Consider the following 12,988-nt stretch of genomic DNA (forward strand, 5'->3'; position numbering starts at 1 on the left):
TCTTGAGCAACCGGCTCCAGTAACAATACAGTAGTTTCTTCACAAGGCACAGTATTACAGTCTCTTCAGTAGCATAATTCAGCATAGATTAGATCTCTTAGCAGCACATACATAACCACAGGCTTTCCCATCACAAGGACACAATAGTACACAGCATTCTTTATCCTGCATGGAGATGGATGGGGGAGTGTTTGATGAGGGAGATGATCCCTGTGACACAATTCCTTCCAGTCCTTATCTTCCTGCCTGATAATACTCTGCACTGTTAGTTCAGGGAGTTTATCTGACCTGTGTTTAGTTTCTTTCCTGATCTGAATCCTGTTCAGTTGCCTTCTGTCAGATCCAGATAACACACCACCACCTTACCTTTCTCTTTGGTTTCAGCCAGACAGTAAACAACTTCCCCACCATCCCCCTGGGGTTATGCTAAATCACTCCCTGTCTCCTGTGACTGTGTTAACCCCTCTAGTTGCTGGATGCTTCTGGAGCACAACACTTCCTGTCTCCTGTGCTTGTGTTACTTCTAATAGTTGTGGGATGCTTTTGAAGCAATAGCATTACTTCTGCATGTCACACTCTGCAACAGCACTACTTCCGCATGTCACAGAATTATAGAATGTTAGAGTTGGAGGGGACATCCAGGGTTTTCGTGTCCAACATCCTGCTCAATGCAGGATTCACTAAACCATCTCAGACAGATGTCTGTCCAGCCTCTGAAGACATCCTTTGAAAGAGAACTCACCACCTCTCATGGCCGCCTGTTCCACTTGTTAATCACCCTCACTGTCAAAAAGTTTTTACTAATATATAATCTGTATCTTCTCACAAATAATAATAATAATAATAATAATAATAATAATCATAGGGGTATGACCCATGGCATATTGTGGGATTGGTAGCTGCTCTGGGTACCAAATTCCATGGTGGAGCAAAACTTCAGCCTTGCCACCACTACCATTTCCCTTTGGAATGGCTCAGGGCTGCAGTGAATTGCGACGTGTGCAGCCTGAGGTACTGACTAGGCCTCAAATGATGCATATTGTGGTACCAGAGGTCCACTTGTTGCTGGAAGAGCAAAGGCTTCCATTTTACTGCATTTCCACAAAGCCTACATTTATTACATAAATGTAATATTCAGGAGAATCTGATTTTTTTGTAAAATTTGAGGCAAATGCACTTCATCTCGAACTGATTTTCTCATCTCTAGAGACACTATTTTAAGAAAGTGGGCATGTTTCTCATACTATACATAAATAGTGATGGGCGAACCCATGACTATAAACAGAAACCCTGCTGTAAAAAACTAAAAAGCAAAAGTGCATTTAAATAATATAGGGTTCTTAGTAACTCTGTTTTTGATCAGAAAAAGTATAAAAGCCATCCCACCACGGCACGATGTCCCCACATTTCGGGATGGTCCTACTCTGTGTAATATTTAAAACCTTACCATGTGTCAAAGTTGACATCAGTGTATGAATAAGGGCAGACAACGGACCGGGTCCTGAACTGTGGACACCAGCCCAGGGAAGCTAGATAAATGTGATTTCCAGCTCAAGGAAGGGAGGCCACACCCTGGCTTGCACAGAATGCAAAGATACAAAGAAAAAACACAAAAACTGAGCTTCGATTAAGTTGGTATACATGCAGCACATAAATACTCGTTTAACTGGCCATAATTCAGAAAAAAAACTGCAAGAAGCAAAAATGAACAAAAACCCTGCTTTGTTCATTTTTGCTTCTTCTAGTTTTTTTTCTGAATTATGGCCAGTTAAACGAGTATTTATGTGCTGCATGTATACCAACTTAATCCAAGCTCAGTTTTTGCGATTTTTCAAAATTAAATGCATGAATTTTTCACAAAATCAAAAATGCTCTTTATTTTTGGGTTTTTTTTGGCATTTGTTTGTAGTTTTTTTTTAGGGCAAAAAGTCACAAGTTCCACTAAAATGTCACAAAAATGGTACAAAAATATCAAGCACGGACAAAATCACTCCATGGTGGACTGGAGTACGTTTGGGCTAAAATTTTGCGACTTTTTAAAAAGTTGCAATTAATGAATCGGTCACAAACATCTGGAAAAATAAAACCACGTCCAACAATGATGAATATAAAAATATAAACATACAACGCATATAAAATTTAATACAATTTTGATACAAATCAAAAACACAGCTTAAAAACACCAAAAATTAAACAAAAAGTAATGAATTGGGCCCAAACTTTGACTCCTCCTTTACTATGGTCAACAACCAGATAGACTTGTTAATTAGTAATAGTCATAGAGACTCACAACTAGAGACCATCCTTCAATCTGAGGGACAATTTTGAAAAAAAAAAAGTTCTGAATTTCATCAGCAATTACCCTCGAAATATCTGCTCAGTCAGCAATTGCGAAACTTCAAACTGACATTGGTTCTTTATTATCTCCAGTGATAACATATTTAAGAACGGGCCAGCACTTTGATACAGGAGGATAGGAGCCAGTAAACATTTTGAGAGCGGCACCTTTTGAAAGGGCTATGAAAGGTTTATAGGGAGAGGGTAATTTTATTCCTCACTGCAGACAGATTTGTAGACATATTTGAGAAGTTTTTGAGACTGGATGATCACTGCAGAAGACAAAAAGTGTCTAATCAGTGGGGGAAAATATATATATTACATTTTTTAATTTTGCTTGTACTATTTATTTATGGGTAAAAAATTTAGTTAAGATTTCAATTTTACCTGATAGACATGAATGCTCCACTAATCATATATTCTGCTCACTGTCAAGTCGTGTCTGGGAGGGCTCTTTTGTGGTGATGGTTCCTCATAGCTACTTCTCCCTCACATCTTTATAGAACCATTAATTACATGTAATAGAGCATGACGGGGCTCGGTGAAGGCGTCAGTGAAGGTGTGTAAGTGTCTGATGGGGTCACACAGCTCATAAAAGGACAGCTGCCCGGCGTCATAATCCAGACATATCCTGAATCTATCACTGGAGATCTGGTGAGGTAAGAAGAGGTCGTGACAATGATAGTAATTATTACATGCCCAGCCTCTATCTAAACACCAGGATTTCCTATTATCTACAATGGATGTGTAGCGCCCCCTCCTGTCTATACTGGGATAACACATCCCCACACTCCAATAATAATAATACTCCAATAATTTCATCCACTGATCTCCACATCCCAGTAATGTCGTCCTGAGGTAAATCCCCTCCTGCTCATCACCTGATAATCCTGAGATGGCCACATTGCCTTAAATGGGGACATCATGAGGGAATAAGCCCCTAATGTATTACATGGTCAAGTCAGGTTATGAGGTAACTGACAATATTACTGGGAAGTTTCAGAAGTGGTACAAATCTGGCCTTAACCGGTTTTTGAGCGGGAAATGGAGAACAGCTGATTGGTTCTGCAAGGGGGGGGGGGAGTGGGGACATATGCCTATATAAGGTGATGGCTCCTGTCAGGAGGGGTCAGTTTTACCTCAAGAGCTGAAGAAGCCTGAAGACGGGATGGAGGAGCTCCTGAGCCGGCTGCTGGAGAAGGTGAGCGATGGGGGAGGTCGGGACTGGCTTCTGCGGTGCCTGGAGGAAGATTCAGCGGCACAGGAAGAGGCAGTTGAGGGGGCGATTGAGGAGCCCGAAGATGGCGAGATACAGGACGGAGCGCCGATTCCCCGTCGCAGTGCGAGACCCAGGAAGCTGCGACGCTGGTCCCCATCACCGCCGCCATCAGGAGGCAGGCGGAGCCAAGGCAGGAAGAGGCCGGCGGCATCGCTAAGCGGGGAGCCTGTCAGCAGGCTCCCGCGTAGTCCCGCGAGGGGGCGTGGTTCCGTGAGCCAGCCGGCATCCGGGTCCCCGGAGCGCGGGACGGATGAAGACAGCGGTGCAGCGGTAGTGGTCGCGACCGCTCCGTGGAGCCAGGGCGCCGGCTTGCAGCCGCAGCAAAAGAGCTGTCAGGCGGCTGCAGCAGTGTCTCAGGCCTGGAGCCCAGCGGTTGTGGCTAGTACCGGGAGGGCCCCTTTCACTGAGACCGCTCAGGGGTCTGGTGTGAGAATAGAGAAGACATCAGTAACGCAAGGACAGATGCAGACATCTCCGGCACGATCTTCGGATGGTGAGATACTAATGCATAATGACAGTTTAATTGATAATGTTATTTCTAGCTCAGCCTCTCTTAAAGAGATAATAATCTCTCTGATTGGTCGCGGTGGCCGGCTGTGACCAATCAGCAGAGCAGCGTTTAAATTTGCCGCCCATCTCGCTGATTGGTCGCGGTAGCCGGCCGCGACCAATCAGCAGAGCGGCGTTTATATGTGCCGCCCATCTCGCTGATTGGTCGCGGCCGGCCACCGTGACCAATGAGCAGAGCGGCATTTAAATTTGCCGGCCATCTCGCTGATTGGTCGCGGCCGGCCACCGCGACCAATCAGCAGAGCGGCGTTTAAATTTGCCGCCCATCTCGCTGATTGGTCGCGGTGGCCGGCCGCGATTAATCAGCAGAGCGGCGTTTAAATTTGCCGGACATCTCGCTGATTGGTCGCGGCCGGCCACCGCGACCGATCAGCACAGCGGCGTTTAAATTTGCCGCCAATCTCGCTGATTGGTCACAGCCGGCCACCGCGACCAATCAGCAGAGCGGCGTTTAAATTTGCCGCCCATCTCGCTGATTGGTCGCGGTAGCCGGCCGCGACCAATCAGCAGAGCGGCGTTTATATTTGCCGCCCATCTCGTTCATTGGTCGCGGCCGGCCACCGCGACCAATCAGCAGAGCGTTGTTTAAATTTGGCGCCAATCTCGCAGATTGGACGCGTCTGGCGTCCGCGACCAATCAGGAGAGCGTTGTTTAAATTTGGCGTCAAGCTCGCTGATTTGTCGCGGCTGGCGTCCGCGACCAATTAGCACAGCAGTGTTTAAATGTGGCGTCAAAATTGGTGATTGGTCGCGGCCGCTATTTAAATGTGGCGCCCAAATCCGTGATTGGTCGCGGGCAGCGTCGGCGACCAATCAGCACAGCGGTGTTTAAGTTTTGCGCTAAGATCAGTGATTGGTCGCGTGCGGAGAGCGTGACCAATCAGCGAATCGTATTGGTGAGGAGCGGCGCTGCCTGTGCGGGTACTTACGCTGCGAGAACCCGGGACATAGCGGGCGCTCGCAGCAGAAGTATCCCGACCCGCAGCGCCGCTCCCCGGTCCTCCGTTCCGCATGGAGGTCAGCGGCGCCTGCGGTCCTTCCACGCCGCTCATCTCCCGGCTGCATCTCCATCCCGCAGATGGGTCCGGCAGTCGGGTTCCTTCTGCTGTTGCCGGCCGGGAGATGAGCGCCTCACGGCGCTCATCTCCCGGCTGCATCGCCGCTCAGCTCCGTCCCGCAGATGAACCGCTAATGGCCGCCATCTTTTTTCAGAAATCCCGCGGCGCTGATTGGCCGCTGCCGGACCAATGAGCGACGCGGGATTTCCTGGACAGACAGACACACAGACAGACAGACAGACAGACAGGATAAGACGATTATATATATAGATATTGCTGTGCAGGATGCCCTTAGGGGATTTTCTAAGTTTGATATGGGGTCCTCCCTTAAGGTTTCTCAGAGGCCTCATGTACCTGCAGCTTGCTTCAAGGAAGCATTGTCCTGCGAGGTTTCCCCTTTGGGTTTTCACTTGTCTGCATCGGTGAAAGAAAGGATCTGGGCTGAGGAGTATTTGGATGTTATTTCCCTGCTTCCCGGTAAAGATGCTTTTCGGACTGATAAATCGGATGAGGAAAAAAATAAAATTTTTAAATCTTTTCATTCGTGGCTACAGGCCTTCTTAATTTATGCGGCCGTGTTGGGGGTGAAATCCGCGTCTCTTTGCTGTGGACTCCTTCAACATATAGATATTGTATTGGAGGCCTACCGCCATTTTGGCGGTACTGCTTGGCTGCTGTATGATGAAGCCTTTAGGCAAAAATTGTCTGTTCACCCTTCATTAAAATGGGGGGTTAAAGACGTAGGCCTATGGCTACAAATGATGGTCCCACAGAGGCAACCTAATATTGTTAAGAACCCTGTTTCTCAACAGATTCGGAAAGGGTTATGTTTTGCGTTTAATGAGTCCTGCAAATGGCTACACAATTGTCGTTATAAGCATGAGTGTTCCATTTGCGGGGGGGCTCACCCAATGAATAAATGCTTCAAGAAATTTACTCAGTCGCCTCAAAGGGCTATTGCAAAAGAGCCATTTCTTAATGGCAAAGACACCGGTGAAGGTGGTAGAAATGCTACCATTTCTAAACAAATGTCACGACAGGGAGAAAGCCCTGCTACTGTTTAAAGGTTTCACAGAGGGTTTTTTTGTACCTAGTTTTGAAGGGTCTGGTTGCAAGGTAATTGAGAATTTACCTTCAGCCAGGCGTTTTCCTGAGGTAGTGAGAGAGAAAATTAAGGAAATTCAGCTCGGTAGGTGTTCTGGTCCATTCATTGATCCCCCTTTTTTGAATTTTAGGATAGCCCCATTAGGGGTTGTTCCAAAAAAAGAGCGGGGTTCCTATCGCCTTATACATCATTTATCTTTTCCTCCCGGCGATTCATTGAACGACCAGGTGGATAAGACTGAAGCGTCTGTCCGTTATGCCTCATTTGACATGGCCGTAGATTTATTACGGGATGTCGGCTGCAATGCCATGCTAGCTAAGACGGATATTCAAGCGGCTTTTCGCCTGCTTCCTGTTCATCCGTCTGGTTATTGTTCATTGGCTTTTGTTTTTGAGGGATTTTATTTTTTTGACCGATGTCTCCCAATGGGTTTTTCGTTATCCTGTTTTTATTTTGAAATGTTTTCTTCCTTTTTGCAATGGTGTCTTCAATCTATTTTTCCACAAGGACATGTGTTACATTATTTAGATGATTTTTTATTCTTAGGCCCTTCTGGTTCTGACATTTGTTCTCAATTGTTGACACGTTTTTTGTCCATTATGGCTATTTTTGGGGTCACCATTGCAGAAGATAAGACGGTTTTTCCTTGTACGAAACTGGAATTTTTAGGGATAGAGTTAGATTCTAATGAAATGGTATGTAGGCTGCCATTGGATAAAGTGATTAAGCTGAAATCACTAGTCTACCTTTTTCTGCGACGGGACACTGCTTCTTTGAGGGATTTTCAATCTTTATTAGGAGCATTAAATTTTGCTTTGCGCATAATACCTGTCGGGAGGTGTTATGAGGCGTTTGTACGATGCTATTGTGACACCCCAGGGGTCTGGTTGCCACAGTAATAGAGATATTATGTCTGAGAGCAAGTGGGAGGTTTCTCTGGTCAGGAGCCCTAAGCATGCAACACGGCCCACCCAGACCTGGGAGGGGAGGAATCTGCCCTTATAAACTGGGTCTGGGGCGGGATTAGGTGAGACAGAGCCTGCAGAACAAGCAGAGGAGTCAGAGCCTGGAGAGGGAAAGTGAGAACAGGAGCTCTGTAGCAGCAGAGGCAGAAGGCCAGGGGCTGTGAGCAGAGATATAGCTCGCCCTGGCTGAAGTTACTAAAACCGGACACAGGAGTCCGAGGCTGTGGGGACTGATATATACCCAGCAGCAGAAACCAACCGGCAGGGGATTCCAGGTCCTCTGGCCATAGAAGCCCGGAGGCTCAGTCACAAAGAAGGGACCAGCGCCGCCATCCAGGAGCGGAGGCTAACAGAAGGCCCCAAGTCACCAGCCATACGGGTGAGCACCACACGGTATACTCAGGGACGTGGGCTACTTGTAACCACTGACAGCAAGGTAGCCAGGAAGAGTGAAGATAAACGGGGAGGCCTACAACTCCACCTGGCCAGGGGAACTCCTGCTTGCTCGCAGACTGACCAGGCCCCTTATACTAGCCAGTACTCCCGGGAGGGTCTGCCTTGTACCATCAGTAAAGACCCTGAACTGCACCTCACGTCTCTGTGATTCCTTGCCGCACCAGCACCATTAGCACTGGGACCCTCACACCATCACTCCCATCATCTCTCACATTAGCTGCCCTGAGGCAATACTTCTCCCGTGGGGAGTTATCCCATACTCGGCTGCGCAAACAACATCAGCCTCAGCGGTCAGCAGCGCAGCGGCGGTCCCCACTGACCGCAATCCACGGGTGGCGTAGTCGGACATTTGCTATACATTAAGACTGCCACTGGTTTGACCACCCTGGGCACGGACCGGGTCACCGCCACACGGAGACTACAACCCCCAGCATTCTACAACAGGCCCGGTTCCGGGTTCCCCTGCACAATACAGGCCCAGGGGGACCGTCACTATCAAAGGCCACACCCCCCCGACGTCCTTGATTATTATTTCTCCTGATCTGAAGGAGGATTTATAGGTGTGGGCCCGGTTTTTGGACGAGTATAATGGTGTGTCTTGCTGGCAGTCAGAATTTCAATCAGCGGATAAACTGCAATTGTTTTGTGCAGCCAGTCTTTCCGGTTTTGGGGGATTTTTCCGCGGTGCATGGATTTCAGAGCTTTGGCTGGGTTTTTTTCTGCGGCAAGGATTTTACTATATCCTTTTTTGAAGTCTTTGCAGTTTTTGCTATTTTTTCCATTTGGAGTTCTCGTCTCGATAATTGTAGAATTTTGTTGCGCTCCAGATCTCCGGGTCTTTGTTTTTCACTTAACACTATGTCTTCTAGAAACATGTTGATCTCTAAAATTTTGAGGCATTTGATGTTATTATTACTTCAGCACAACATTTGGCTTAAAGCCTGCGTATCTACAGAATATAGTAATGTAATGGCGGATCTTCTGTCTCAGCAGCGGGTGGAATAATTCCTTGCGCGGTATCCAGAGGCAGAAGCGGACAGAACGAGGCTTCCCACGTCCCTGTGGGATCTGGTTTAATTCATGTTCCTAAATATATTATTCATTCCTTAGCTCCGCGCACATGGGCTGGTTATACATGCGCGTGGGAGCGATGGCGGGGATTTTGTCAAGTTAATGGCTTTGATCCTCATGCATGTTTTGCTACTTCAGCCTTGTCATTTTTAGACATGTTAGTGAATGAAGGGTTGTCTCACTCAGCTTTGGCAAAAATTATAGCAGGGATATCATTTTTCTTAAAGCTATATGGGTCAGCTCCCTTGTCGTCATTATTTGTGGTAAAGCAATTTTTAAAGGGTTTTAAGCGTAATTCTTTTTCTGCAGATACCAGACGACCAGTTACGATTGAACTTTTGTCCAAATTGTGTTCGGTGGTTTCTGAAGTTTGTTTCGACATTTTTGAAGCAACTCTTTTTAGGGCCATTTTTATTACTTTATTTTTTTCAGCAATGAGGACGGGGGAGTTATTGTCAGATAATGGGCTTCGGCCTACGGGGCTTCTGTTTTCTGACGTTTCAGTACTACAGCACAGTATGGTCCTTTTCTTGAGGAGGTCTAAGACAGATCAGTTGGGCAGGGGCACTAAAATCATAGTAAGGGCAATCAGTGATTCTCCCTTATGCCCTGTGTCTCACATGAGACGATGGCTGTCAATTCTCCCCCTTGGTTTTTCCCTTCTATTCATTCATAAAAATGGTAGCCCAGTAACTAAATTCCAATTTTCTTTCATATTGAGGAAATGCTTGGGCGATTTGAAACTGGGGAATTTACGTATTACAGGTCATTCGTTTAGGATAGGGGCAGCAACTATGGCTGCCCAAGCTGGCCTAGATTAGAATTTGATTAAGCAATTAGGGAGGTGGAAGTCAAATCGATACCAGTTGTATGTTCGCCCTGACTTGTTATTTACATGTTGATTCTTTTTATTTTGTAGGGCCCAGATGTATATGGATTATTGGGCACTCTTATGTTTATTGGGCGCAGAGAAGGGCGAGTAAAAGAAATTATTCTGAAAATTTATCGTTCAGTTCATCCGAATTTCAAATCTTCTGGCATGGTATTCGTGGTATGCGTTGGTCACAGTTGAAGAAAGTATTATTAGATTTATCTTTGCGTTATCCTATACCTGATTTTTTAATTTTACATTTATTGGGTAATGATATTGGCAAGTTTCGGTCTTCTGATCTGCTCTGGCAAGTCAAACAGGATCTTCTTTGGATTTCCAGTTTTTTTCCTGCTGCTACAATTGCCTTTTCGGAGATAATATCCCGCCTTCGTTGGAAATCGGATGGGGTATTTTTTCTTGAAAAGATCAAGCGTAAGGTGAATAGGGATCTTTCCAAATTTTTGCCAAGCCTCAACGGTTTTTGCTATAGGCACAGAGAGTTGGAGGGATATGTAGTGGGGATGTATAGTAGAGATTCCGTTCATCTTTCTGATGTCGGTTATGACATTTTGAATTTAGACTTTCAGACTATGATTGAGCATTGGTCGGGTGGCTTTGTGGGGGGGGCCTCTGCTTTTTAAGCAGAGTCCTGGTGGATGGGTCACCCAGATACTTGGGTGGATCCGTATGGAGATCATTATTAATGAGTTATTTATTAAATTATTTATTTATGTCTGGAGCAGTTTTAATATTTAATGTATTTGATTATTCATGGATTTACTATATTGATTATTTTATTAAACTTGACAAAGGTACCTGACCAATAAATAAGTTTTACTCCATATATAATAGTAGTGTGGTTCTTTTATTAATTTAAGTATGTTTATCATTTGTGGGCTTTATGGCTTCATGGAATCTCTCTGCTATTTCTGGACGATTCTGTTTCTTCCATGTCCAGGTTGCAGTTTTCAGGTCGTCTGATATAAGGAGATTATTATTACCAGCCGTGTTTACATCCAGTAATATGTCTGCAGGATCCTGCACATAGAAGATCACATTTATATCTCTTATCATAGCAGATAATATGTGTGATATATGTGAGATCAGCTCCACACCCCGATCACCTCCATCATGTCCCCCTGTGTCCTCATCACCTCCATCATGTCCCCCTGTGTCCTCATCACCTTCATCATGTCCTCCTGTGTCCTCATCACCTCCATCATGTCCTCCTGTGTCCTCATTACCTCCATCATGACCCCCTGTGTCCTCATCACCTCCATCATGACCTCCTGTGTCCTCATCACCTCCATCATGTCCTCCTGTGTCCTCATCACCTCCATCATGTCCTCCTGTGTCCTCATCACCTCCATCATGACCCCCTGTGTCCTCATCACCTCCATCATGTCCTTCTGTGTCCTCATCACCTCCATCATGTCCCCCTGTGTCCTCATCACCTCCATCATGTCCTCCTGTGTCCTCATCATCTCCATCATGACCCCCTGTGTCCTCATCACCTCCATCGTGTCCTCCTGTGTCCTCATCACCTCCATCATGTCCTCCTGTGTCCTCATCACCTCCATTATGTCCCCCTGTGTCCTCATCACCTCCATCATGTCCCCCTGTGTCCTCATCACCTCCATCGTGTCCTCCTGTGTCCTCATCACCTCCATCATATCCCCCTGTGTCCTCCTCATCCCCTTCATCGTGTCCCCATGTGTCCTCATCCCCTCCATCATGTCCCCCTGTGTCCTAATCACCTTCATCGTGTCCCACCAGCGTCCTCATCACCTTCATCTTGTCCTCCTGTGTCCTCATCACCTCCATCATGTCCCCCTGTGTCCTCATCACCTTCCTCCTCCTCAGGATCACACAAGTCACCGGTGTCTGTTTCCTGTAAGACAGTCAGTGGATCCCTCATGTTACACAGCTCCTCAATGTGTCTCATCTTCTTGACAGCCCATCCTTCTTTATTTCCAGCTTCTGGATCATATCAGACAGTGACAAGGAATGGTAGCTGGTAACCCTGTCACAGCCTAACTGATGCATAGCACATTGCACATATCAATTCACATTTCAAACAGCAAATGCATGCAATAACATAACAGGGTGTTTGGACAGCTTCTCCACCTTTAAACTCCTCCTCTTTAAAGATTGACGTTCTCGTCAATCCCGAATCTGCAAAACACAAAAGCAGCATTGCAATATATTAAATAACATTTAATACATTCTTGGACTGGTGATGTCTGGAACTCTTTTCAACCTGGCATAGCATCCGGCCCTTCTCGGTTAAGGACCACGGAACAAGAATAACAAAGTTTATAGATGCTGATGGATCTGGTCCTTCTCGGTTAAGGACTCTGTAATAAGATAATACACAGTCCATCGTTGAGGGTGCACAACCCTCCAGTCAAGCTGTCGTTCTTGATCCAACAGGAAAAATAAAACAAAAATGAAGTTCAGGCCCACTTGGCCTCTAGGGTATCAGGAACAGTCTCTCCAATTTTCCTCAGGAACACTTAAACAACACATGTCTTCTCTCTTGATTGAGAAGAAGAAAGCTGAGTGTGGACCAGCACATGCACTGTCATGTGTGACTTCCTTCTCCTCAATTAAGTGCCACAACCACCGGTAACCTATTGTTTTAACTAATGTGTTGTGTATATATTGGACCCTATGTGTGTTACTCCCTCACATTTTTCCTGATGAAGCTGTGATCTACAGTGATATTTGTGGGGTGTCTGGGTGCCTCTTGACTTTTGGGCTTTGCTTCTGGGTTATCCCATATTGCTCTCTCCACACTGCTAGTATTACAATGTCTTATATTGCAGACTGCCCTCTATATAATTCTACACCACTTGGCCTGATATGAGTTATCTTACCTTTTTACTATGCCTACTACTACTGTCAGGACTCAAACCCAGCAACTCTTGTGCACAAGGCGGCAGTTCTTGCCTTTGAGCTATTCAGCTTGCTGGACAGTTCCTTGCTAACCCAGATACTAGTACCTGTGTTGTTCCTGATTGGCTTCATCTTGTGATTTCCTGGTTTAACACGCTATATAAACTTGGCCTGCCACCTCCTTCCTTGCGAGATTATTGAGCTCCCAGCCTTTAATCAAGCTCTCCTTTCACCTGCTGCCTCGTTCAAGACTCTACAGCTGTTCCTGTGTACCGATCTCTGGCTATTCCTGACTACACAACCTGCTTATCCTTCAAACTATACTGCTGCTCCCATGTACTGACCTCTGGCTATTCCTGACTATGCAACCTGCTTATC

At 46.0% G+C, this 12,988-nt stretch overlaps 1 protein-coding gene across 3 annotated transcripts in view; it reads right to left on the reverse strand.

Moving 5' to 3' along the window:
- Nucleotides 1–10,558: 10,558 nt before the first annotated feature.
- Nucleotides 10,559–12,988, reverse strand: part of LOC141164737 (uncharacterized) — a 109,182-nt gene continuing 106,752 nt past the window's right edge. For all 3 annotated transcript variants that reach the window (XR_012250939.1, XR_012250940.1, XM_073650249.1), the window contains exons 2-3: nt 11,470–11,603; nt 10,559–10,750 (exon numbers count right to left, since the gene is read on the reverse strand). Coding sequence is in view for 1 of the 3 variants with exons in the window: in XM_073650249.1 (XP_073506350.1) it covers nt 11,472–11,603 (132 nt within the window). In the remaining 2 variants the exon portion in view is untranslated. The remainder of the gene's footprint in view (nt 10,751–11,469; nt 11,604–12,988) is intronic.

The sequence above is a fragment of the Phyllobates terribilis genome, unplaced genomic scaffold, assembly GCF_046119375.1.
Source record: "Phyllobates terribilis strain yellow unplaced genomic scaffold, ASM4611937v1 Scaffold_10__3_contigs__length_209671492, whole genome shotgun sequence".
Lineage (NCBI taxonomy): Eukaryota > Metazoa > Chordata > Amphibia > Anura > Dendrobatidae > Phyllobates > Phyllobates terribilis.